Here is a 27836-nt window from a genome sequence, read left to right as displayed (position 1 = left end):
GAAAATTAAAAGGCTTAAATGTATTTTAATAAGGTAATGCTGCATTACTGCTCAATTTCTCAGAAAAACTCCAAATGTAAGGTATCAGGGACAAATCAAACATGGTACACCAATAAAAAAATGCACAGCATAACTACCTAAGATAGGCAAGGCTAAGAGCTACTGTCAGACCTTCAGTACACAGCAACCCTGTTCCCAAGATTGTAATAGGCCTATCAAGAAAAGCTGCGAACAGCAACATCATAGACACAAAAGGGTCATTCTTGGGTGTTTATCACCCAAGAAAAAGAGGCAAGTTAACACAAAGATTTTTTTTAAGATATACTAAAATGAAAATCTAAGAGAAAATGTCTTCCTTAGGACATGAAGGGGAAATATATGGGAGATAACAGAACCGTGTGTGTGCTGTAACCTCTGTGGACATTTGTCTGAATTCTCACCTGGGAGCAAATGGAGGAATGGGGCTAGGTCATGGGGAGATGTTGATTTTGTGGCATATGTGGCAGTGTCTCTAGGGCTCAGGGGTATAAAGATGGAAAAGCAATTAAAACATGGTGGACAAAACAAGGAATGATTACGATTACTGGGGTTCTGAGTCCACTTTCCTATGGTTCCCCAGCTCCTCAACAATCACAAAACTTCAGGAATGCACCACACAGAATTGATTGAACAGTATAGTACACCACACAGATCTTGGTTTGTTACATACCACCCTCCCTTGCCCTCTGCCTCCAAGCATACTCCCTAGAGTAATACAGGCAGGGAAGACCTATCTATTGGGAGGAATCCCTAACATTTTTCCAGGGTAGAATTCTGGCTAGTCCAAAAAGGGTCCTTCTTTTAAGGGTGTGGGAATCTAGACACTGCAACTTTATTAGTATCTGCGACGTTTGTTTGGAGCAAATTCGGTTCCAGGAGCTGCACGGTTGAATGCAGGAGGAGTTCCACCAATTGCCCCAATTCCTTCCATTGTAGCAGCTTGGCCAAAACGTTCAGTTGTTGGTGGAGTCTTAAAAGAGAAATAGAGCAATGTTACAAGAGAACTTGTCAGTCCTGAGCTTCCTTTTCATATGATCTTGCCACTGGAAGCCATTTCTACTAAACTATTAAAGGCTCCTAAATTCTAGAAGTTGGTAGCCAAGTCTGTTTAGAGCTCTAGTGGATAAGGTCAGCCATGGGGCCACACAATCATCCTATCTGTAACATTTTATCTGTGTTTTTTCACTAAGTATCACCACTAAATCCTTAAGTTGGCTATGTTCTATCTACATATTATTTTGAGGTAGGAAGGGTAGGCCATCACTCTCTAGCAATCTTTTAAACCTATCCAGTTTGACACTAGAATCAGAACTTTTTAACTGTAGGAGCCATGAAGCCTTTGAATTCACACTTTTTTAGAAGGGTGTTTTGAAGTAGGGTCTTGCACTAGTCCAGGCAGAACTGGAATTCACTCTATAGTCTCAGGCTGGCCTTGAACTCATGATTCTTCTACCTCTGCCTCTGGAGTGAGGAGATTAAAGGTGTGCACCATGACCCCTGGCTCACACTTTTTTAAATATACTTTAAAATTTTTATTTATTTTATAGTGACAGAGAAAGAGGCAGAAAGAGACAATGAGAATGGGCAAGCCAGGGCCTCCAGCCACTGCAAACGAACTCCAGACGCATGAGCCCCCTTGTGCATCTGGCTAATGTGGGTCCTTAGGCTTCACAGGCAAGCGCTTAACCACCAAGCCATTTCTCCAGCCCTCACACTGTTTTTATGTGAAAATGCCTTCCTTGATTTTCCTCCAAAATAAAACTTGAACACCAAGGGGAGCAAATAATCAGGCTGGCAGTCAGACAGAGGCAGTTGCTGAAGTCTAAGATGAAAATATCAAATTTGATACAGAATTTGTTCAAAATTTATTAAAAAAATTAAGGACCAGGGATATGGCATATTATAGATCTAGTACTTCAAGTACTCATATCCTGGATTCAATTCTAGATACCCACCCCCAAGATCTGAATATTACATTTCATGCTTCCATGAATATCTGTAGCAAAATCAAAATAAACCCAGGAGTTGGAAAGGTAAAGCCTTTTCTTCTATCACCATTTATGGTCACTACAAGGATGTACAATTTATTACCAATCCCAAGGTTCCATCCGGCATCATAGTGGCAGGTCCTGGAGGAGCTGGAGTACCAGTTGGCACAGGAGCAGGAGGCATAGCGCCTCTATTGTTTATTCCCATAGCACCTAAAAAGAACAATTATCAGTTATATAGGATAGTGTTAGTCTCTCTATACCAAACAATTTTATGAGATTTACATATAAAGGATGGCAATCCGTCCTTTACCAATGTTTCTGAAAATGTTGGTAATTTAAACTTGGACTAGGCAGGAGAAGCTAAATAGCTCTCTAGGTCCAACCCCCCAAAAATCAGACAGTTCTATTACTGTTGTGCCTGTTTGCTCTCCTTTTGTCTTCTGAAGCAGTTGTTTTTATTTTATTTTATTGGTTTTTCACAGTAGAGTCTTGTTCTAGCCTGGGCTGACTCTACAGTCTCAGGGTGGTCTTGAATTCACTGAGATCATCCTTTTATCTCTTCCTTCTAAGTGCTGGGATTAAAGTATGTGCCACTACCCCCCAACAGTTGGGGTCTTAGTTGAAGTTATTTTATATCTTCTAAGTATTTATGCCTATATTCGTAAATTAGTGCTCTTCTCAGCCTCAATCACAGACGTTTTGCAGTTTCTTTCTGCATTTGGCAAGAGCTAATAATGACGCACAACTGTCAAAAGTGGTAAGAATAAGCCAGGCGTGGTGGCACACACCTTTAATCATAGCACTCAGCAGGCAGAGGTCAGTGGTCCACCATGAGTGTGAGGCCACCCCGAGACTACCTCGAAAAAAAATGCTAAGATGACTGTTCTGGAACTAACTGGAACATATAAACCATACCCTCTGAGTCTCCAGAAAGCTCAAAGAAAGGAGGCAAAAAGAATTTCCAGCCAAAGGATGGTGAGGAGTTATAGTGGAATGCTATCTATTGGAAGCAACATGGCCATGATGAACTCACATCAGCTGAGGTTTCCTCTATCACGATGAAGGGGGAGAGGCTCATACGCCACCTGCTGCCCTGTGTGCCCACCAAGAGCATACTGGTAGTTAATACTTGCTAGAGAGGCATGTTTTTCAGTGTTTTAGTCACTGGGAAGTTGCCTATGGCGCATTAAATAATCCCTTACCCACAATCATGCAGGCAATCCTAATTAAAATCAGTGGGTTTTACACTTACATACACATGAAAATGGCAAAAAAAGTTAGCTGGGAAGGAGGACTGGAGGGATGGCTTAGTGGTTAAGGCACTTGCCTGCAAACCACAGGACCCAAGGGGATTCCCCAGGACACACATTGGCCAGTGGCACAATGTCGCACATGCATCTGTAATTTGTTTGCGGTGGCTAGAAGCCCTCCTGGAACACTCATTCTCTCTGTCTCAAATAAATACATAAATAAAATAAAATATTAAGGCCAGGCATGGTGGTACATGAATGCCTTTAATCCCAGTACTTGGGAAGTAGAGGTAGAAGGATTGCCAAGAGTTCAAGGCCACCCTGAGACTCCATAGTGAATTCCAGGTCAGCCTCAGGTAGAGTGAGACTCTACCTCGAAAAACAAACCCCCCCCAAAATAAAAATATTTAATATGGAGAGGGCTGGCTGGAGAGATGGCTTAGCAGTTAAGCACTTGCATGTGAAGCCTCAGTGCCTACATGAGGCACATGGACAAGATGGTGCATTTGTCTGGAGTTTGTTTGCAGTGGCTAGAGGTACTGAAGCACCCATTGTCTCTGCCTCTTTCTCTCTCAAATAGATAATTTTTTTGAAAGTAGGAGATAAGAGAGGGTAATGGTGTTAAATATGATCAAACTACACGATTACATGTATGAAATTGTTAAAAAATGAAATTAAGTGGCTGGAGAGAAGGCTTAGCAGTTAAGGCATTTGCCTGTAAACCCAAAGGATCCCGTTTGATTCTCCAGGACCCACGTAAGCCAGAAGCACAGGGGATGCATGTATCTGGAGTTCATTTGCAGGGGCTGGATGCCCTGTCACACCCATTCTCTCCCCCTGTCTCAGTCTCTAGTAAATAAATAAAATTAAATATTTTAAAAAAGAAAATCCAGGTGTGGTGGCACATGCCTTTAATCCCAGCACTTGGGAGGCAGAGATAAGGAGGATCAATGAATGAGGCCAGCCTAGGATTACAGAATGAGTTCCAGTTCAGCCTGGACTTGAATGAGACCCTATCTTTAAAAAAGATTATATTGACATCAAAATAAAAAAAGAGACTGATTGAGATGGGGAGGGGATATGATGGAGAATGGAACTTCAAAGGGGAAAGTGGAGGAGGGAGGGTATTACCATGGGATATTTTTTATAATCATGGAAGATGTTAATAAAAATTGAGAAAAAAATTGTGCAACTATCAAAAAAATGATATAAGGGGGAGCACAGGGAGTAGGCTAACAATGGTACCAACTTGACTGTATACGCTGAGTACAAAACTAATAAAAAAAAATTATAAAACACTTTAAGCACAATGACTAAGAAGACGACACACCCTTATCTTGGGTTTTTCTTTGAAAAAAACAGAACCATTTTACTTAGGTCCTTACCTCCCATAGCCATTTGGCCCATCCGTATCTCTTGCTCTCTCTGAAAAATAAAACAGACCATGCACTCTATACAGAGACCAAACTAAGAACACTAATACACCCATGCTACTTGTACAGTGAATTAAGGTTACACATCTACTACAACAGATTAGAATTTCCCATTAGGAGGCTAACAAGATGGCTCAGCAGTTAAAAGCATTTGCTTATAAAACCAGCTGGCCCAAGTTCAATTCCCTAGTACTCATGTAAAACCAGATGCCCAAAGTGGAACATACATCTAGAGCTCATCTGCAGTGGTAAGAGGCCCTGCCATGCCCATTCCATACTTTCTTAATAATTTCCTATTATGAAAAAACAGGTGCAGCAAGAAGTTGACAGTTCATTTCTCCTAGGTATCCAGCAGACTAGACTAGCCAAGTCAATAACAGGACTTAACTGACTTCATCCTATGGTTACTGGGTATGCATGGTATACAGTGGTCCCAGTTTTTCATCCCACCAGAGTCAAGCAACCTCCCCACTTTAAATCTTACTTAAATCACTTCCCTACCAACTTTTCTATCTAAAAGAAGTTTTACTACACAGAAAAAGTGGTCATGGGGTTGGAGAGACGACTTAGCAGTTAAGATACTTGCCAGCAAAGCCAAAGGACCCAGGTTCAATTCCCCAGTACTCACGTAAAATCAGATGCACAAGGTAGTGCATGCATCTGGAGTCCATTTACAGTGGCTCGAGGCCCTGATACATTCATTCTATCTGCCTCTTTCTTTCCCTCTCTCTCAAATATTTTTTTTTAAAAGAGGTGGTCATAACCTTGTGTGTTAACAGCTATTTTATGGTATGTTTGCTATATCATGACTGGTCTAGCACACCATGGACATATTGGGTATATACCGCATCAGGGAAGGTTCCCTTGAATCCTTCCTGCTGTCGTCGCATCATTTCTTCTTGTTGCCGTCGCATTTCTTCCTCACGGCGCCTGCGCTCCTCCTCCTGCCTATAGGGTTAGAGGTATTTTAAGATAAAGGTATTCCAGAACATGAGATTACTGTAATAGAAGACTGAGCCAAGACAAGCCTACTGAAAACTATTACAACTCACTGAGAACCAAAACAATTCACAAAGAAATCAAAAGACAAAATAAATCAGCTGCTTTTTTTTTTTTAGGGCACACCTAATTAATTCTTAAAGCTGGGAAGAAAAAATCTTGCCAACAGCTGGACATGTTGGCACATGCCTTTAATCTCAGCACTTGGGAGGCAGAGGTAGGAGGACCACCGTGAGTTTGAGGCCACCCTGAAAGTACATACTGAATTCCAGGTCAGCCTGGGCCAGAATGAGACCCTAGCTTGAAAAAAAAAATCTTGCCAAAATTTTCGAAGTGTATTAGGCAGTATGGTGGTAGCCAGAAAGAGAAATTAACTTTTAGATTTGTCCGAAAAAAAAGAGGGTTCAAGTAAATGAGTTACCTGAGTTCCAGCTGCTTTCGCTTCTGAACTTCTTGGTTATGCAGCTCTTCCATTCTCCTAAGTTCTTCTTGGCGCCTCATCAAGTCTGAAGAACATTGAGAGCACTTTTCATTTTCTTCATGCATGCTCAATTCCCATAAACATTAAGACAGTAAAGAGGTTATATAATCCTAGCGACCATTCAACAAAATGTCAGAAAGCTGGGTGTGATGGTGCACACTTTGGGAGACAACACTTGGGAGGCAGAGGTAAGAGAACTGCTGTGAGTGAGGCCATCCCAGGACTACAGGGTGAGTTCCAGGTCAGCCTGTGCTACACTACCACAAAAACACACACAGAGAAAAGGAGATTTAAGGGCTTTTTTTTTTGGGGGGGGGGGATGGAGCTGGAGGGAGGGTGGGTGCTTAAGTCTTTTTTTTTTTTCACTAGAGTCTCACTCTAGCCCAACCTGTCCTAAAATTGACTATGCAGCCTCAGGCTGGCCTCAAACACATTTTGGTCTTCCTACCTCAGCCTCCTAAGTGTGCACCATCATACTTGGCATTAATCTTTTAAAAAATATTTTATTTATTTGACGGAGAAAGAGGGAGGGGGAGAGATTGAGTGGGCGCACCAGGGCCTCCAGCCACTGCAAACAAACTCCAGATGCATACACCCCCTTGTGCATCTGGCTAACGTGGGTCCTGGAGAATCAAACTTGGGTCCTTTGGCTTTGCAGGCAAACACCTCAATCAATCACTAAGCAATCTCTCCAGCCCCTAATCTTTTTTTGTTTTATTTTGTTTTTGAGGTAGGGTCTCACTCTAGGCCAGGCTGACCTGGAATTCACTATGTAGTCTCAGGGTGGCCTCATGGCCATCCTCCTACCTCTGCCTCCCAAGTGCTGGGATTAAAGATGTGCACTGCCACACCTGGCAAATCCTTTTTTTTTTTTTTTTAAACTGAGGGACACAAAGGAACTTCTGTGGGGGTGGAGAGGAGCTATGACACTTTCTTTGAGATTTGTAGGCCTAAACTTACCCTGCCTCATTAGCATGACCTGGTGCTCATGGCGAGCTGCTTCCATCTCCATTTCCAGCTTCTCACGAGCTTCCTTGATGTTACGGTCCACCTGATCCTGCTGCTGCTTCTCCATCTCAATGAGTGCTTTCCAGCGCATGGCATACTCATACTCAAAGGAGCCAGGCTGTGCAAATCTGGGTGGCTGCTCTCGCTCCCTATAGATAATATTCGGAATTACCAATTTTGTTCAAGACTTCAAACATCAAATTCTTTCTGAGGGCCAAGTGAGTGTCAGTAAACACATACAGCAAAGACCTTGCTTTTGTTTGTTTGTTTGTTGCTGTTTTGAAACCAAGCCATACTCTAGTTCAGAATGACCTGGAATTCACTCTGTAGCCCAGGGTGATCCTCCAACCTCGGCCACTCAAGACATAGGGAATATAGGTGGATGCTCAGCTTAAGACCTGCCACTATTTTTTAGGGGTGGGGGAATGTGAGGTAAGGTCTCACTCTAGCTCAGGGTGACATCAAATTCACTATCTAGTCTTATGGTAATCCTCCTACCTCTGCCTCTTGAGTGCTAGGATTAAAAACATATACCACCATGCCCAGCTAATACTTGCCACTTTTAAACACATTTTTGTAGGCCAGGCTGACCTGGAATTAACACTGTAGTGCCAGTCAGGCCTCAAACTAACAGCAATCCTCCTACCTTTGCCTCCTGAGTCCTGGGATTAAAGGCATGCAACACTGCACACAGCTTAAACACAATTTTAAGTCTTTTCACGGCTGGAAGGATGGCTTAGAGATTAATGTACTTGCCTGAGAAGCCAAGGACCAAGGTTTAATGCCCTAGAACCCACGTACAACAGATATCCAAGGTGGCACACGTGTCTGGAGTTCATTTGCAGTGCCTAGAGGACCCTGGTGTGCCCACTCTCTCACACTACTAAAGAATATGTTTCTTCAAACACCTAGATGCTGACAGTATAGCTTAGTGGTGGAATATACGATGAACACGTAGGCCCTGTATTTAATTCATATCACTACATACAAAACAAATAGGAAAATACCAAATAAGGAATTTATTGGGACCACATACTTGTGAAATTGTTGGTTTTTAATAACCAGTTTCTCTGGAAGTCCCTCTTCATCATCTAGCTGGTCCATGGGCTCCACAGTCACAGGGCGAGGAAATCTGGGAAAAGAAAGTCAGTGTTAATGAAACCACCCCTACTGGGTATCCTCACTATGCCTGCAATTGGCACAATGAATTAATAAGAGGTCAGAACTGGACAATTAAAACCTTTTGTTGAATGGGTGTGGTAGTGTACACCTTTAATGCCAACACTCAGAAGACAGAGGTAGGAGGATCACCATGAGTTTGAGGCCACCCTGAGACTAATACCAGGTCTGCCTGAGCTAGAGTGAGACCCTACCTTAGAAAACAAAAAACAAACAAACAACAAAAAAAAAACACTTTTGTGCTCTTTCCACCATCTTTCCATGCCATCATCATGCCTGAGATCCTGACCTTTGGGATGCAGGCCTGATACACCAGACTTTCTTCTTTTCTTTTTTACCCAATAAAAGTTTATTTATTTATTTATTTTAAAGAGGGGGCTGGAGAGATGGCTTAGCAGTTAAGCGCTTGCCTGTGAAGCCTAAGGACCCCGGTTTGAGGCTCAATTCCCCATAACGCACGTTAGCCAGATGCACAAGGGGTGCATGTGTCTGGAGTTCGTTTGCAGTGGCTGGAGGCCCTGGTGTGCCCATTCTCTATCTGCCTCTTTCTCTGTCTGTCGCTCTCAAATAAATAAAGAGGGCTGGAGAGAGCTGGTTTAGCAGTTAAGGCGTTTGCCTGCGAAGCCTAAGGACCCCGGTTCGACTCGCCAGGACCCATGTAAGCCAGATGCACAAGGGAGCATCTGGAGTTCGGTTTTGCAGTGGCTGGAGGCCCTGCCATGCCTATTCTCCAATTGTCTCAAATAAATAAATAAAATATATTTTAAAAAACAGAGTGGCAGCCAGGCGTAGTTGTGCATGCCTTTAATACCAGCACTCAGGAGGCAGAGGGAGGAGGATCACGTGAGTTCGAGGCTACCCTGAGACTACTACATAGTTAATTCCAGGTCAGTCTGGACCAGAATGAGACCGTACCTCAAAAAACCAAAGTGGGGGGGGCAGGCAAATGCCAGGTCCTTATTAGGCTGTGCTTCAAAGTCCTTGTCTGGCTTCTAACAGTGATCATGAAGCATGGTTACATTGGCAAGTTTGAAATCAGTGATGATCACAGAACTGGGAAAATTGTTGTAAGCCTCACCAGCAGGTTAAACAAGTGTGGAGTGATCAACCCCAGATTTGATATACAACTCAAAGATTTAGAAAATGACAGAATAATCTGCTGCCATCCCGTCAGTTTGGTTTCATTATGAGTACTGACAACCTCAGCTGGCATCATGGACCATGATGAACCAAGACCAAAACACACAGGAGGGAAAATCCTGTGATTCTTTTTCTAGATGTGTAAAGAAAGCAGGACTGAATAAAACGCCTCAGTGGAAGAAAAAATAAACATAACACTTTTGTAGGCAAATGTGGTGGGACATTAATCCCAGCACTTGAGAGGCAAAGTAAGATTGTTCTGAGTTGAGGCCAGCCTGGGCTATAGTAAGACCCTACTTCACCCTGAAAAAGATACTCTTGGGGTCCTTGAGTATCTTCTACTTCAGTGGTCCACTGCTCATTTGTCAGTGTATTCAAAGCTTTACCATCACTTTGCTCTTAAAAAACAACAGCCAGGTGTGGTGGTGGTACATGCTTTTGATCCCAGCACATAGGAAGAATTCACCGTAGGTCTGCTGCCTTCCTTGGGCTACAGAGCAAGTTGAAGGCCAGCCTCAACTAGCCTTCCTCAAAGGAAAAAAACATTTTTTGGGAGGGGAGTCTTAGGAGTTCATAATATAGCCCAGGCTGGCCCTTACTCCTATAGTAATGCTAAGCCTCCCAAGTATTAGGATAAGATACACAAACCACATCAAGTTAAACATTATTTCTGAAGTAGTTTTCATTTCTTTTCTTTTGGTATTGAGGTAAGGTCTCACTCTAGCTCAGGCTGACCAGGAATTCTAAGAGTAGCCTCAAACTCGGCTATTCCTCCTACCTCTGCCTCCTAAATGGTGGGATTAAAGGCATGCACCATCATACCCAGCTTTCTGAAGCTGAAGTAGTTTTTCTGCCCACCACATAACCAAGCCTTTAGTGGTTCAGAGAGAGCTGGGTTTCAGATCTCTAAATATAACCTCAAAAAGTTTAAAGTAGGACTAGTGAGATGGCTCAGCAGTTAAGGCACCTGCCTGAAAAGCCTAAGGACCAGGGTTTGATTCCCCCTTACCCATGAAGTGGCTGGATGCACTGGCATGCCCATTCTGTTTATCTCAAATAAATAATAATAATAATAAAAAATTTAACAAAAAATATGGTGGCACATACCTTTAATCCCAGAAATCCGGAGGCAGAGGTAGGAGGATCGTTGAGAGTTCGAGGCCACCTTGATACTACACTGTGAATTCCAGGTCAGCCTAAGATACCTTGGAACCCCCCCCCAAAAAAAAAACCTAGATAGGTAGCCAAGCATGATGGTTCATGCCTTTAATCCCAGCATTCAAGTGGAACTATGTAGTGAAATCCTACCTTGAAAAATGAAAAAAATATAAGTGTATATTAAGCATTTACTATCTTTACAATGCCAGAAAAAATTAGATTAAGAGATATTATATTCACAAATAATTTTGTCAAACTTCTAAAACTTCCAAGTAAAGAGAGACTTAATACTAATTAAATAGCTAAAGGAAAGGTGTTTTATCTCTTTTTTTATTTGTGTCAGGGTCTCACATACCCCAGGCTAATTTTCAAACCCATGTAGCTAAGGGTGACCTGTAACTCCAGATTCTCCTATCGCTACCTCACAAATGCTGAGACAGGCATCACCATGCCTGGCTTTTTAGGACAGGGTCTTGCTATGTGGCATAGGGTGGCCTTGAATCCATGATTTTCCTGCTTCCAACTCCCAAATGCTCCCATTAGGTATATGTCACTATGCCCAGTGAAAAGGTTAGTGTTCTTTATCTTCATAGCACTTCCACTAATTTTAAGGCTATATTGACAACACTAAGAAAAAACCGAGTATAAGGTCTTTAAATTTAAAAATTTAGTCCCAGCACTCGGGAGGCAGAGGTAGGAGAACTGCAGTGAATTCAAGGCCACCCTGAGACTACATAGTAAATTCTAGGTCAGTCTGAGCTACAGTTAAGACCCTGCCTCAAAAAAAAAAAAAAAAAAAAAAAAAAAAAAAAAAAAAACAATAAAAGAAACAAAACAAAACAAAAAATATTTGCACCAGGCCTGGCGGCACAGGCCTTTAATCCCAGCACTTGGGAAACATAGGTAGGAGAATTGCTATAAGTTCAAAGCCAGTCTGGACTAGAGTGAGACTCTGTCAAACAAAGAAAAATTATTTGCAGGCTGGAGAGACGGCTTAGGGGTTAAGGCATTAGCCTGCAAAGCCAAAGGACCTTGGTTTGATTCTGTAGGAACCATGTAAGCCAGATGCACAAGGGGGTGCATGCATCTGGAGTTTGTCTGCAGTGTCTGGAGGCCCTGGTGTGCCCATTTTCTCTCTCCCTCTCTTTTCTGCCTCTTTTTCTTTCTTTCAAATAAATAAATAAAGTTTAAAAATATTTGCTGGAGGAGGGAATTATCATGGCTTATTTTTTATAATTATGGAAGGTGTCAATTAAAAAACAGAAGGCATAGTGGCACATGCCTTTAATCGCAACACTTGGGAGGATCACTGTGAGTTCAAGGCCACCCTGAAACTACAGCGTGAATTCCAGGACAGCCTAGGCTAGAATGAGGTACCACCTCAAATAAATAAATAAATTTTGAAAGATGAAATGAAAAAATAAAGCCAGGTGTGGTGGTGCCCACCTTTAATCCCAGCACTAGGGAAGATCACTGAAAGTTCGAGGCCAGACTCAGACTACATAGTGACTTCCAGGTCAGCCTGGGCTAGAGTGAGATCCTACCTTGAAGGAAAAGAAATGAATAAACAAGGTAAAACAAAGAAAAAAATTATTTGCACACACGTGTGTAATGATGCATTAAGGTTTCTTGCTGCCAATGGAAAGCCACACCTGTGTGTTAATTTTTGTATCTGGCTTTATATGGGTGGCTTAAGAACTGAACCTGAGCCAGCAGAGTTTGCAAGTGTCTTTAACCTTTCATCCATCTCTTAGCATCCCACACCCAAGTCTTTTTTTAATTTTTTTTTTGTTGTTTATTTGAGAGCGACAGACAAAGAAAGAGGCAGATATAGAGAGAGAATGGGTACACTAGGGCCTCCAGCCACTGCAAACAAACTCCAGATGCATGTGATCCCTTGTGCATCTGGCTTACGTGGTTCTTGGGGAATCGAGCCTCGAACCAGCATCCTTAGGCACCACAGGCAAGCGCTTAACCACTAAGCCATCTCTCCAGCCCCACCCAAGTCTTTTTTGAGGCAGTGTCTCATGAAGGACAGACTGGCCCTCAAACTTGCTATGTACTTAAACTTCTGATCTTCTTGACTCCATCCCCAAGTGTTGTGATTACAGGTGTGTGCCACCAAGCTGGGATGGAACCCAAGGTTTATTTCTCTTTTTTTTTGTTTGTTTGTTTGTTTTTGTTTTTTCCAAGGTTTATTTCTGAAAAACTCTACTCACGTGGTTAGCAGGAAGGAGCCTTCACTGCATCTGTCAAGAGCTTTCCGAGCAGCTGGCTTCCCTGAGAACTCAACAATGCCTTTGCCTGAGGGCCTTCCTCGGTCATCCACAATAACAACAGCCCTTTCAACCTGGCCAAACACAGAAAAGGCTTCTTCCAACAGTTCGTTGGACACGTACTGAGGAAGATTGCGAACTGTAAGGGATGCGCTATGGCAGGCAAAGCGCACACGCAGCTGCTTTCCACGGAGCGGCATATTGTCTAGCTCCACTTTAGCAATTTCTGCTAGGGTTCTTGTTTCCTAAAGGGAAAAAGGAAAATAAGAATTACTCAGTTTAACAAAGACTATCTGAGCAGCTATCAAAAAAAGTCTCACTCTCCCCCAAACTGACAATAAGCATGTTAAAAAAAAAATAAGGAAGGGCTGGAGAGATGGCTTAGCAGTTCAAGTGTTTGCCTGCAAAGCCAATGGACCCAGGTTTGATTTCCCAGGACCCACATAAGCCAAATGCTCAAGGTGTGCAGATCACTTGCAGTAGCTAGAGGTCCTGGCTTCACCATTCTCTCTTTCAACACACAAATAAATACTTTTTTATTATTTTTTATTTGTTCATTTGAAAGACAGAGGCAGAGAGAAGGTGTGTGTGAGAGAGAGAATGGGCGTGCTAGGGTCTCCAGCCCCTGCAAACAAACTCCAGATGCATGCATCCCCTCATGTATCTGGCTTACATGGGTCCTGAGGAATTGCAAGCCTTAACTGCTAAGTCATCTCTCCAGTCCAATTAATTTTTTTCTCAATTAAAAATAAATTTGTTGGGGGCTGGAGAGATGGCTTAGTGGTTAAGCGCTTGCCTGTGAAGCCTAAGGACCCCAGTTTGAGGCTCGATTCCCAAGGGCCCACATTAGCCAGAAGCACAAGGGGGCACCCGTGTCTGGAGTTCGTTTGCACTGGCTGGATGCCCTGAGGCACCCATTCTCTCTCTCTCCCCCCACCACCTTCTTTGTCTGTCGCTCTCAAATAAATAAATAAAAATAAACAAAAAATAAAAATGTTAAAAATAAATTTGTTGGACATGTGGTACATGCCTTTAATCCTAACACCAGGGAGGCAGAAGCAGAGGCAGGAAGATCTCTGTGAGTTCCAGGCCAGCCTGAGACAATATAGTGAATTTCAGCTCAGAATGGGCTAGAGTGAGATCCTACCTCAAAAATAAATAACTGGGTGTGGTGGTGCATGCCTTTAATCCCAGCATTTGGGAGATAGGAGGATCACCTTGAGTTCAAGGCCACCCTGACAGGACAAAGTGAATTCCCAAGTCAGCCTGGGCAGAGTGAGACCCTACCTTGAAAAACAAAACAACAAATAAATAAATCTAGCAGCGTGTGGTAGTGCATGCCTTTAATCCCAATGCTCAGAGGCTAAGGTAGGATCGCTGTGAGTTTGAGGCTAGCCTGAGACTATAGTGAATTCCAGGCCAGCTTGGGCTAGAGCAATAACCTGCCTTGAAAAACCAAATAAAGGGCTGGAGAGATGGCTTAGCGGTTAAGTGCTTGCCTGTGAAGCCTAAGGACCCCGGTTCGAGGCTCGGTTCCCCAGGTCCCACGTTAGCCAGATGCACAAGGGGGCGCACGCGTCTGGAGTTCGTTTGCAGTGGCTGGAAGCCCTGGCGTGCCCATTCTCTCTCTCTCCCTCTATCTGTCTTTCTTCCTATGTCTGTCAGTCTTAATAAATAAATAAAAAATGAACAACAAAAAAAGAAAAAAAAGAAAAACCAAATAAAACAAACAGAAGACAATAAATCTACTTTTTGTTTTATTAAAAGCAAGCTATTAACACAATCTAAGAACTCTTTCCACTGCCTCCTTTTCCCTATTTATCACTCACCAGGTTCTCCTACCTTTCAGGCAATCGCCTTAACTGCTGAGCCATCTCTCCTGCCCCTTCCCAAGGCTGACAGCTGCTTACCAAGCGAATAAAGCCAAAGCCTTTATCCTTGTGAATGAAAACTTCCCCTGCCTTCCCATATTTCTCAAATAGTTTCCTCATTTCCTCCTCAGTGATGTCAGGGGGAAGATTGCCCACAAACAGACGGCTACGTTGGGTGAAGGTCTTCTCTCCTGGTTTCCTAAAATTCTTCAGGTCAATAGTCAAGCCTTCATCTGAGAGAAAAATTAGGGAGAAAAATCACAAATTCTCAGAGAGCACAGTCAACATAATTGCTATATAGAAGACAAACACTACTTCCCAATGTAGTCTATCCAACTCATTAGCAAATTCCATCTTAGAATGTGAATGCAGTATGCAGACACCTGGGATAACTTCTCAACAGCTCTACTATGGGCTAGAAACCAAGCTAAGACAGGCACAACACAGAAGCTACCAGCCTAAGAGGAAAAAAAATTAAGCAATTTAAAGAGTCCTCTTTCACTGGGTATGGTGGCACATGGATTTAATCCCAGCAGTTGGGAGGCAGATGTAGAAGGATTTAAGTGAGTTCAAGGCCACCCTGACACTACACAGTGAATTCCAGGTCAGCCTGGGCTAGGGTGAAACCCTACCTTGAATAAAAAATCAGATTTGGAAGTTGTCAAAAAAAAAAAAAAGTTTAGCCGGCCATAGTGGTACATGCCTTTAATGCCAGCACTCGGGAGGCAGAGGTAGTAGGATTGCCATGAGTTCGAGGCCACCCTGAGACTCCATAGTGAATTCCAGGTCAGCTTGGGCTAGAGTGAGACCCTACCTCGAAAAACAACAACAAAAAAGTTTAACAAAAGAATCGTTTTTTGTTGTTGTTGTTTTTTTTTTTTTTTAGAGCTGGAGAGTTGGCTTAGCAGTTAAGGTGCTTGCCCACAAAGCCAAAGGACCCAGGTTTCCCAGGACCCACATAAGCCAGAAGCACAAGGCGGCACATGTGTCTTGAGTTGCAGTTACTAGAGGCCCTGTCACACCCATTCTGTCCCTCTTTTTTTATGCCTCTCTCTCAAATAAATATTTCTTTCAAAAAATGTTTCTTTTAGCCGGACGTGGTGGTGTATGCCTTTAATCCCAGCACTTGGGAGGCAGAGGTGGGAGGATTGTGAGTTCGAGGCCACCCTGAGACTCCATAGTGAATTCCAGGTCAGCCTGGGCTACAGTGAGACCCTACCTCGAAAAAAAAAAAAAAAAGTTTCTTTTAGCCCAGTGTGGTGTCACACCCTTTAATTCCAGCACTTGCTAGGCAGAGGTAGGATTGCCATGAGTTCAAGAACACCCTGAGAATACAGAGTAAATTCCAGGTCAGCCTGGGCTAGAGTTGAGACCCTACCTTGAAAAAACAAAAAATAAAACTTTAAAAAAAAAAAAAGAAAAATAGGGCTGGAGAGTCGGCTTAGTGGTTAGGCGCTTGCCTGTGAAGCCTAAGGACCTCGGTTCGAGGCTCAATTTCGCAGGACCCACGTCAGCTAGATGCACAAGGGGGCGCATGCGTTTGGAGTTCGTTTGCAGTGGCTAGAGGCCCTGGCTCTCTCTAACTGCCTCTTTCGCTCTGTCATTCTCAAATAAACAAAAAAAAAATTTAAAAAGGGCTGGCACAGGCCCCAGGCTAAGCCTTATGGTTAGTAGTTATTGCAGCTCCCCAGTAAGCATTAAAGACTTGTTCTATGTTCTCTGAGTACTATCTGAAAAAACCACACTACATATAGCCATCTGTTTTGTAGCACATTGTGCCAATAAGGCAGAGCATGTTATATTCTACTGTTGTCCTAAAATGGCTCCCTTTACTTCAGGGATCAGCCCCTTTTCATCATATTGCCCATTAAATAAATGGTGAGCCATAAAGGCGTATTCACATATACCTGAGAGAAAAGAAATCAACAGGGAACCTACTTGTATACCATCACCTAGCATCTACTTACTTTGGCTGCTGGCCTGCTGCCCATTTGCAGGTATTGGGGGTGGTGGTGGCTGCTGCTGCTGCTGCTGGTGGTGTGGCTGGTGGTGGTGTTGATGGTGCTTCCTTGGAGTATGGTTCTGCTTTTCCAAGTTAAAAGTCTTATTGCTCTGCATTTTTGCACCCTAAAATGAAAAAGTGTACATTCAAATATACTCAAAGTGATAGTCACTTTCTTGATAATTAATATGTATGCCATTCAATCACTTTTGGCACCTTTTGCCTGATCCGAACAATGGGTTATCCTCAACAACTAGTGCAAAGAAGTACAATTTGAAAATCTAAAAATACATGAACAAGGCTCCGAGTTCAGTCTATAACACTTAACCTAAAACCAAGTAGGTAGTACTGGGTAGGCACATTTTGTAAAATGACTTAAAAAATCTACTTTATGGGCTGGAGAGATGGCTTAGAGGTTAAGCGCTTGCCTGTGAAGCCTAAGGACCCTGGTTCGAGGCTTGATTCCCCAGGACCCTCGTTAGCCAGATGCACAAGGGGGTGCACACGTCTGGAGTTTGCAGTGGCTGAAGGCCCTGGCACACCCATTCTCTCTCTGTCTGTTGCTCTCAAATAAAAACTACTTTAATTCGAAGAACTCTCTGGCAAGGTATGGTGATATACCATTACAATCCCAACACTTGAAATGTTGAGACATTCAGGAAGCGAAAGCAAGATTGAGTTCTAGGCCAGCCTGGACTATTTAAGATCTGGTCTCAAAAAAATATTTCTACAAAATTGGCGCTATTACACATCAAAGAGCCTTTTTGGGGGGAGTGGGCTTTTTGAGGTAAGGTTTCACTCTAGCTCAGGCTGACCTGGATTTCACTATGTAGTCTCAGGGTGGCAATTCCCCTACCTCTGCCTCCTGCGTGCAGAGATTACAGGTGTGAGCTCCCATGCCAGGCTCTAAAGAGCATTTTAAAAATAAAAGCTAGCCAGGCATGGTGGCTCATCTTCCCCATAATCCCAGATCTCTAGAGGCAAGATTATTATGAGTTTGAAGTCAGCCTGGAGTATATCCTGAGTTCCAAGCCAACCTAAGACAAAGAAATGTAATAGCAAAAGAAAAACAAAATTGAAACATGATGACTCATCAAGTCTTATTCTCTAACACCAAACACAATCCAAAGGAAGTTCACCATAAACAGTGAGGAAAGTATGGGTTGTGCGTTTAACAGACTTAGGTTTGGATGAATCAAGGGCCTAATACTATATAATATGATGTATTATATAGTAATTCTATACTCATTTCTTCTGATATCATAAAGCAGCAGATAAATACCTGTCTCCAGGCTGGAGAGAGAGCTCAGTTGGTAAAGGCACTTGCCCGCAAGGCCTAAAGACCCATGTTTAATTTCCCAGTACCCACACAATGCCCGGTGCATGGGGTAGTACATGCATCTGGAGTTTGTTTGCAGTGACTAGAGGCCCTGGCATACCTCCATTCTTTTTTTCTTTCTCTCAATAAATATATATTTTAAAAATCTGTCTCAGCCAGGCATGGAGACACATGCCTTTAATCCCAGCTCTTGGGAGGCAGAAGTAGGAGTTGGAGGGCAACCTGAGACTCTATAGTGAATTCCAGGTCAGGCTAGGCTAGAGTGAAGCCCTATCTCAAAAAGCTAAACACAAGCTGGGTGTGGTAGTGCATGCCTTTAATCTTGGTACTCTGGGAGGCAGAGGAAAGAGGATTGCCATAAATTCAAGGCCACCCTGAGACTACATAGTAAATTCCAGGTCAGCCTGAGCTAGAGTGAGACCCGACCTTCAAAAACCCAAAATAAAAAATAAATACCAATCTCTGAATATGGCTATGGGAATGTGAAACACTAACTCATTAGGATATAGTAAGCACTAAATAAACACCTGACTACCTAAGTAATATTAAAAAAAAAACATATATCATAGGCATCTCACTAGGGTTAGTGACCAGGGTAGGGATAGAACTTATAAAACCTGATATGTAGCAGGGGCTGGCCTAGAACTCTTGCAGAGAGAGGCAGAGAGAATGGGCATAACAGGGTCTCTCTCCACTACAAAGGAACTCCAGATGCATGTGCCACTTTGTGCATCTGGCTTTATGGGTTACTGAGGAACTGAACCTGAACCATTAGGCTTTGCAAGCAAGTGCCTTAACTGTTGAATCACCTCTCCAGCCCCTGGCCTAGAAACCTTGATACTCTTGCCTCCATCTCCCAAATGTTGGGATTATAAACATGTACGTTACACCAGGCTAAAAAATGACTGTTTTCCTTTTGGTTTTTCAAGTAGGGCCTCACTCTAGCTCGGGCTGACCTAGAATTTACTATGTAGTCTCGGGCTGGACTTGAACTTATTGATCCTACTATCTCTGCCTCCAGAGTACTGGGATTAAAGGTGTGCCCCACTAAATCTGTTTATTTTTTTTAGAGGCAGGGTCTCACCCCTGCCTAGCCTAGGCTGATATGGAACTCTGTGACCCAGGCTAGCCTTTAACTCATGAAGCTCTTCCTGAGTCAAGTTCTCCTGAGCTGGGTTTAAAGGTGTATAACACCACACCCAACTGGATGACAATTTTAGAATGAAAATCTTGGGGGCTGAGGAGGCGGCTCTTGAGGTTAATGGCACTTGCTTGAAAGTTTGCCATCCCAGCTTCAACTCTCCAGAACCCATGCAAAGCAAGACACAAAAAGTGGTACATGAGCCGGGCATGGTGGCATATGCCTTTAATCCCAGCACTTGGGAGGCAGAGGTCAGAGGATCTCTATGCGTTCAAGGTCAGCCTGAGACTACATAGTAAATTCTAGGTCTGTGTGGGCTAGACTAAGACCCTACCTTGGAAAAAGCAAAAAGGAAGGAAAAAAGGAAATTTCTTTTTTTTAATTATATTTTTAATTTTTTCTCAATTTTATTAAACATTTTCCATGATTATAAAAAATATCCCATGGTAATACCCCCTCCCCCTTTTTCCCCTTTGAAATTCGAAAAAGGGAAATTTCTAACTCATCACTTAAAAACTGAAGATTGTGTGATGAGATAGCCTAATTGATAAAGTCACTTGCTATACAAGTGTGAGTACCTGAATTCAGATTCTAACACATATGTAAAAGCCCTAGCATCTGCAATCCCTGCATACCTTCAGTGAGAAGGGAGGCAGAGACAAGAGAATCACCCAGAAGCTCAGAGACCAGCTAGCCTGGCATTCAGAGAGAATAAGTCTTGCTTTCATAAAGTATGTTTTAAAACCTCATTATAATGCTTGGAGACGGCTTAGCAGTTAGGCACTTTGCCTGTAAAGCCTAAGGACCCAGGTTCTATTCCCTAGTACCCGCACATGGTAGTGCATGCCTCTGGAGTTCCTTGCAATGGCTAGAGACTCCACCCTGCCCATTCTCTCTAGTAAATAAATATTGGGGAAAAAAATAAACCCTTTTTACATTTGAGAAGACTTAAAAGCCAACTTAACTGTTTCAGTGCAACTGTGTTACAGATGTGGTCTCTATGAGATCTCCACTTGACCCTAGTTGTATATTGAAAAAAAATACTTGTTACATTTGAGAAGACTTAAAAGCCAAATTAACCTTTTTACATTTGAGAAGACTTAAAAGCCAACTTAACAGTTTCAGTGCAACTGTGTACAGATGTGGTATCTGTGAGACCTCCACTTGACCCTAGTTGTATGTGGTAATGTGAAGGAAAAGAAAGAATAAAAACGTATTCTTTCATGGGTATGAGACACAAACATTCTATAAAGCATGTTTTAAAACCTTGTTTGTGCCGGGTGCGGTGGCACACGCCTTTAATCCCAGCACTCAGGAGGCAGAGGTAGGAGGATTGCCATGAGTTTGAGGCCACCCTAAGACTACATAGTGAATTCCAGGCCAGCCTGGGCCACAATGAGACCCTACCTCAAAAATAATATAAAATAAAAACCTTGTTTGAAAACAAGGTTTAAGACACTCAAGCTGTCCTGACTGCCACAAACATGATGTGATATGCACTCAAACAAAAAAGCACCCTTTTACAAATATTGCATTAGTAACATTCTATATCTTCACAAGAGGAAATTACTTCTCAGATGAAGGAACTGTGATAAAGCCTTAACTGTTGGTTTTAGTTGAATATATGGGACTATACTTTTTTTCTTTTTGGCTTTTTTAAAGTAGGGTTTTGCTCTAGCCCAGGTTGACCTACAATTCACTATGTAGTCTCAGGGTGGCCTTGAACTCGGTGATTCTATACTTCTGCCTTGCTTGGACTGTATGTGTCTGGGATTTTTTGCTCCTGCAAATGAACATCAGACACATGCACCACTTTTTCTGCACCCAGCTTTATGTGGGTGGCTGACTGGTAGGCTTTTCAATTGTTCAACTGCCTGAAATGGCTGAGTGACACTTTTGAGGCAAAGTCTCCCTCTAACCTAGGCTGACCTTGAACTCAACAATCCTACCTCAACCTCCCAAGTGAAGGTTTGAGCCACCATGGCAGCTTAGAAACTATTCTGTAACACTTTTCCTTCTTTTTTTCTCTCTACCTTTTCCTCCTTCTTTTTTTTTTTTTTTTTTTTTTTTTGTTTTTCCGAGGTAGGGTCTCACTCTAGCCCAGGCTGACCTGGAATTCACTATGGAGTCTCAGGGTGGCCTCGAACTCACGGCGATCCTCCTACTTCTGCCTCCTGAGTGCTGGGATTAAAGGTGTGCGCCACCACACCCGGCTTTATTTCTTCTCTCTTTTTTTGGCCTTTTCCTTCTTTATGATACATCAACAACTTCCATGAAACCTTTACTATTAATAGACATAGTATTCAGCTGCCAACCAAGCCCCTTCTATGTTGTACACAAGTTGCTTCCAATTTTCCACCATTGTAATCAGATAAAGCTTTGGGCATATCTGCAATTAAATTATTTTGCCACTATTTCCCTTTTTTGCTTTTCAATGCATTATCATTTCAGTAACTGGTATAATGCACTTTGGATGTTCAGCTGTTCATCATTTCTGTGTTAAAAGAATTTTAAATGGCTATATAAAGTCCACCTGGATATACAAAAACTTACTAAATGATTCCCTACCATCACAGTTTTGGTTGCTTTTACTATTTAGCTTTGTTTTTATTTTGCTTCTTACTTTTAGCTTTTCGCCCAGTGTAATGGCGCATGCATTTAATCCCAGGACTTGGCAGGCAGAGAATTACCATGAGTCTGAAACCAGCCTGTAACTATAGTTACAGAGACCCTGCCTCCAAAAAAAAAAAAAAAAAATTGAGGCTAAAGATGGCTCAGTGTTAAAGGTGCTTGCTTGCAAGCCCCTGATGGCCTGGGGGTTTAGTTCCATAGTACCCATATAAAGCCAGATGCACAAAGCAGCCCATGTCTACAGGTTTACAGTAGCAGGAGGTCCTGGTGTGCACATATTCTGTGTGCCTCATTGTCTTTAAAAAGCACTAAAGGCCTGACTTACCAAGGTCTCTCTGCTCACAAAGTAATTTTTAAACTTACTTTGGTTTTTCGAGGTAGGGTCTCACTCTAGCCCAGGCTGACTTGGAATTCACTATGTAGTCTCAGTGTGGCCTCTAACTCACAGCGATCCTCCTACCTCCCAGCTCAAATGTAGAAAATTTAATAGCAAATGTGTATTTCTTAAAATCATGTTTCGAAGCCACCATAAGACTACATAGTGAATTCCAAGTCAGCCTTGACTAGAGCAAGACACTCCTTTTTTTTTTTTTAAAGACAGAGAGTGGGAGAGAAAGAACATGCCAGGGCCTCTAGCCACTACAAATGAACTCCAGACGCATGTGCCAATTTGTGCTTATATTATTTACATGGGACCTGGAGAATTGAACCTAGGTCCTTAGGCTTCACAGGCAAGTGCCTAATTACTAAGCCATCTCTCCTGCCCAAGACACTACCTTGGAAAAAGCAAAAAGAGGGAGCGTGGAGAGACGGCTTAGCAGTTAAGGTGGTTGCCTGCAAAGCCAAAGGATCCGGTTCCATTCTCCAGGACCCACGTAAGCCAGATGCACAAGGGGGCGCATGTGTTTGAAGTTCATTTGCAATGGCTAGAGGCCCTGGCATGTCCATTCTTTCTCTCTGCCCCTTTCTCTCAAGTCTAAGGGCTAGGTACATGGCTCAGTTGGTAGACTGCTTGTCTAGCATCCATGAGGTCTAGAGTTTTATCCTAGTCTCTCATAAATCCAGGTGTGGTGGCACCTGCCAATAAACTCAACACTGAAGTGGCTAAGATAGTAGAATGAGTCTCTCCTCTCAGGCCAACTTGGCATAATGTCTCAAGAGAGCAAGACTCTTGCTGGGCATGGTGGCACAAGCCTTTAATCCCAACACTGGGAAGAGGGAAGACCAAAGAAGGAGGACCACTACATCACCCTGAAACTACATAGTGAATTCCAGGTCAGCCTTAGCTAGAGCAAAATCCTACTTCGAAACACACAAAACACTAAAAGTAGGGGCTGGAGAGATGGCTTAGTGGTTAAGCGCTTGCCTGTGAAGCCTAAGGACCCCGGTTCAAGGCTCGATTCCCCAGGACCCACGTTAGCCAGATGCACAAGGGGGACACACATCTGGAGTTCGTTTGCAGTGGCTGGAGACCCTGGCACGCCCATTCTCTCTCTTTCTCTCTCTCTGCCTCTTTCTCTGTCTGTCGTTCTCAAATAAATAAAAATAAACCAAAAAAAATCTAAAAGTAGGAAATTAAAGTTCACCCCAGAAACAGTCAGAGATGGGTAGACATTGGAATAAATTATTTTTTTCTGTTCCAATCCAGGTAATTAAATATTCCCCTTCCAATGGCCCCCAAACTGACCAACAGCAGAACCACATAATCTGCACGGTCATTTCTCCTATTAAATCTTACCTCTTATGTCAGGTTAGAACCCAAGGAACCTTTTGGATTTTCCCCAAGCCTTTTATTTAGGAATTAGTGGCTCCAGTCTCCAGAGCTTATATTACTTTCAGGAACTGACAACATATATTTACATGTCTGTTTTTTCACTCTAACCCAGGCTGACCTGGAACTCACTTTGTAGTCCCAGGCTGGCCTTGAACTCAGTGATCTACCTACTTCTGCCCACTGAAGTGCTGGAATTAAAGGGGAGAGCCACCACACTTGACTCTTTGTGAGGCAGGGTCTCACCTTAGCCCTGTCTGACCTGGAAACCACTCTGTAGTCTAGGCTGGCCTCAGGGATCCTCCTGGTGTGATTAAAGGAATTTGCCATCACGCCCAGCCTATATTTACATGTTAATAGAAATCCTTATAGAAGCCAGGCTTGGTCTCACCATTCCATATTCCCAAACTTCTGGAGACAGTAGCAGCCGTGTCAAATTCAAGGCCAACTAGGCTACAGAATGAGATCTGATCTGAAAACAAAATCTTGGAGATCCATGCAAAATTTCATGGCCTAAAACCCTGTATTTACAACATTTGCTAGTAAATACAACCTAACTCCTAAAAACCAATGTTAGGTGCAAAAATGTTAGGCTATTCTAACCATTTATTTCAAGGGAAGTTCTATTTTGTCTTTTTAAAGTATAGTCTGCAAGTCAAATGATAATGCCAGATATTTATCGACCATTAAAATCCAAGCAATGTGCTAGTCTGTATTATCTCATTTAGTGCTTCTATTTATTGTTATTTTTGTATATGGAAACCATATGTCTAGAGAAATACTTTACCCATGGAATCCAGTCTATTAACCTCTAAAACTCATAACTATTATGCAGCAAATAAACCTTCAACTGACCATACAAGCCAGGTTACTTTAAGACCTAAATGAGATAACGCTAAACAGCACTTAACTCGCATTCAGGTACAAATTAAGCACTTGTCCATGAAGGCAACTACCACCCCTGTTTCTATATAGGGTGGGTGTTCCAGTTAATGTCATCAATTAAACTGTACAAATGTTTAGGTACAGGACCAAACACTAAGCAAATATAACAGAAAACTAAATCAATGCTTCCCTCAATTTTTAGGAAAAAGATCAAATCTAGTGAACAATGCTGGAGAATTCTAGTGTAAATTTACCAGACTGAAATGGCCACCTGGGAACTATGGAAACTGTAAAATACATAGTATGGTCCTTTGCTAAGAGTTTTGTAGGACTTTTCTTGTAATAAGGCAGCTGGACAAACATACAGTGTAAATCTAACCACTGCGCCCCGGAGATGTCAATAAATGAATGCAAATAAAAGACACAGGTCACAGTTACATTTTAATTTCAAATATTTTAAAAATGGTCCAGCATAAGCACCACGAAATGTGTAATAAAAATTAACTTGTCTCTGTGAGATTTTTTTCAGCTAAGCACCCTGCACTTTTATCTGGTAACCCTACCCCTCTACGTACCTTCACTTCAATTGAATACAACAAAGTGCCTCCCAGTCCTCTCTAAACTCGCCTTCTGTTAAAAAAGAAAGAAAAGGTGTCAGCTTACAGCAAGACTTCCTCAAAGTGGGAAATACTCGGCAGGAAAGCCCTAACGGTTAAGTTTCATTTAGAAAAGCGATGCCATAAATGGCTGGAAAAGCTAAGAGAAAAAGCTGGGTGGCGCGGAAGAACTTGGCTGCAAAGGCCACGGGGTATAAATTAGCAGAACTTCCCAGCGAAGAGTTTTGACAAAGAAACATCGCTCGAGGGGCCCCACTTGCCCATTCTGAATTAATGGCCTCGCGGGGCTTGGAAGGAGGAGCGTCCCAACCTAGCGCCTCCTCCTTCTCCTCCTCCTCCTCCTCCTCCCCCCCGAACCACGACTTCAGGGCTTTCGCATAATAGACCCCACACCCTAGGCCCAGGGCGGCTGGAATGCCGCGAACTTGCTCCCACCGCAAACATTCCGGGATGAGTAGGACAAAGAAACCGGGTGGGGAAGGAAACGGGGAACGGGGCTAAAGCGCCGCGCGAGGCGAGCTGGGAGCTCTGCGGCCCCGCGGGTTGGCTGTGGAGACCGCGAGGCGGCGGCGGCGAGGACAAGGCCTCATGGGGCCTAGCAAGCAACATCCTCTCAAGGAACGCTCGCCCGAGCCTCTTCCTTCGCCGATCTTCTCAAGAAACCCCCCTCCCCTCCCAAAACGAGCATCAAGCCGTCCCCAAACTCACCCCCTACCGACAGTTCTCTGCTCAAAGTAACAGCGACGCTGCACGGCCTCTACCGTCCCGAGAAAAGAGCGCGCGACCGCCGGAAACCAGACGACGGAGCTCAGTGCCTCCCAAGGGATACAATGTTACAGCCTCAATTGGTTAAATGAACTGCCAATCAAAGTTTATCTCCAGAGGCGGAATCATTTTACCGCCATTTCTTAGATCCTATTGGCTACCGAATACCAGAGACTTGGGTTCGTGTGAACGGCAGATGGGGACAAAGAGCTAGGCTTTGTAGCATTTGCGCATGCTCAAGAAGCGGTGCGCGAGAGAGACGGAAAAGGAAGGGGGGAGGGGGAGCAGGCCTGGAGGGTAGGGGGTCGGAAGGAGAGACGTAAAAGGACTTAACGAAAAGACTGAAAGACCAAGTAGTGGGAGGGGGAAAGGAAAGGAGGGGGAAAAAAAGGGGGGGGAGGAAAGTGAAAAGAGAGAGAAAAGAGGAGAAAATGCGCGCGTAGGCGTGCGTTCACGATTCCTGCACTGCGCCTGTGCAAGAATCAAGGCTAACAATGTCATTGTATTCAATGAAGCAGGTCTAGCCATTTGCTATTGAAAAAGAATTCCCCGCCATGTTTCTTTTTTCACACTTCCTTGTTAGAGCTTACACTCTGACATTCTGTATCTTTCCAATTTCTTCTGCAGCTAGGGGTATCCGGGAAGTGCAACTACAACGGTTATGGTTATAGAAAGGAGCAAGGGATTTTGACATCTTAATCTCTGTGTGATTACTTAGAACTGTATCCAGTGCCCTCATGTCCATAGTAACCACAGAACCTTACTAGCACAAACAGTACTAAGATTCGATTCAACAGGTTGGTCGTCAGTACCACGGATGTGGTGGTGGTAGTCTCCACATCAGACCTACTCTGTATCCCATAGGAAGCTTATCTGACCTTCATTGTTTTGGTAAAACCTAATTTACCTGGGTGAGTTAACCAAGGAATTACAAGGCTCACCTGTAAGTATTAGTAGTTAATCCCTACAAATTAATTCATACTCTCTCTGACATAGTAGTTCAAATGGCACCGCCTTATGTGAGTACACAAGGACCTAGACTTGTGCTGACTGATAACGATTTCCTGCAATGATGGAAAGGTTGTTGCCTGCATTCAGGACTAACATGTGGCCATGGAGAACTTGAAATGTGAATTTAACCCATGAGGAACTGTGTATTGGCAGAACTAAGGATTGGATATAGGGGTTACACAAACTAGCTAGTTAAATGTTCTACCACTGAGTTAATTTCCCCAGCCCTCATTTTATGAGTGCGTGTGTGTGTGTGTGTGTGTGTGTGTGTGTGTGTGTGGTGTCAATGTGGGTGGAGGACCGAGATCAATGTCAGGTGCCTGCTATTTTTTTTTTTTTTTTTTTGGTTTATCGATGTAGGGTTTCACCCTAGCCCAGGAATTCACTATGTAGTCCCAGGGTGGCCTCTCCAACTCAGGGTGATCCTCTTACCTCTGCCACCCAAGTGCTGGGATTAAAGGCATGCGCCCACCACGCCTGGCAATCATGTCTGAGTCTTAACGTAAAATCTTCTCTTTTGTTGTTTGGTTGGTTGGTTTTTTGGTGTAGGGTCTCGCTCTATCCCAGGCTGACTTGGAATTCACTATGTAGTGTCAGGGTGGCCTCTCCAACTCACTGCGATCCTCCTACCTCTGCCTCCAGAGTGCTGGGGTTAAAGGCGTGCGCCACCATGCCCAGCGTTAAATACTATATAGCGAATTCCAGGTCAGCCTGGGCTAGAGCAAGACCCTACCTCAAAAAGAAGTTTGGTCTAGACATGACCAATATAGTACCCATAACTCCCTATTTGTGTGTATATGTACATAAATTTTAAAATATTTTTATTTATTTATTAGTTAGAAAGAGAAT

The 27836-nt window shown here is 43.1% G+C and overlaps 1 protein-coding gene across 3 annotated transcripts; it reads right to left on the bottom strand.

Annotated features, from left to right (window-relative positions):
- Nucleotides 1-5: 5 nt before the first annotated feature.
- Nucleotides 6-26048, bottom strand: Nono (non-POU domain containing octamer binding). 3 transcript variants are annotated; one of them, XM_045140778.1, is made up of 13 exons: nt 25920-26048; nt 25170-25224; nt 20273-20326; nt 16793-16952; nt 14865-15058; nt 12898-13199; nt 8238-8333; nt 7154-7350; nt 6134-6218; nt 5559-5661; nt 4666-4705; nt 2131-2240; nt 6-1009 (listed from the first exon to the last, which is right to left on the bottom strand). In XM_045140778.1, exons 4-13 carry the CDS (start codon nt 16941-16943, stop codon nt 875-877), a joined length of 1413 nt encoding a protein of 470 aa, XP_044996713.1. In that variant the 5' UTR covers nt 16944-16952; nt 20273-20326; nt 25170-25224; nt 25920-26048; the 3' UTR covers nt 6-874. The 3 variants fall into 3 exon arrangements, with proteins under 3 accessions (XP_044996713.1, XP_004661000.2, XP_044996714.1); XM_004660943.3 differs by lacking the exon at nt 20273-20326 and having other exon boundaries at nt 25920-26047; XM_045140779.1 differs by lacking the exons at nt 20273-20326; nt 25170-25224 and having other exon boundaries at nt 25920-26041.
- Nucleotides 26049-27836: the final 1788 nt, after the last annotated feature.

The sequence above is a fragment of the Jaculus jaculus genome, chromosome X (assembly GCF_020740685.1).
Source record: "Jaculus jaculus isolate mJacJac1 chromosome X, mJacJac1.mat.Y.cur, whole genome shotgun sequence".
Lineage (NCBI taxonomy): Eukaryota > Metazoa > Chordata > Mammalia > Rodentia > Dipodidae > Jaculus > Jaculus jaculus.
Note: the sequence above shows the minus strand (reverse complement) of the source record. Positions and strands in the feature narration are given on the sequence as shown.

What these genes read in the sequence shown, in the direction of transcription:
- Nono (XM_045140778.1), bottom strand. Translation starts at nt 16,943, where the DNA reads ATGCAGAGCAATAAGACTTTTAACTTGGAAAAGCAGAACCATACTCCA. An exon ending in CGAAAGCAGCTGGAACTCAG is followed by an intron (nt 5,662 to 6,133) that starts GTAACTCATTTA and finishes CTAACCCTATAG; the next exon opens with GCAGGAGGAGGAGCGCAGGC. An exon ending in CGGATGGAACCTTGGGATTG is followed by an intron (nt 1,010 to 2,130) that starts GTAATAAATTGT and finishes TTCTCTTTTAAG; the next exon opens with ACTCCACCAACAACTGAACG.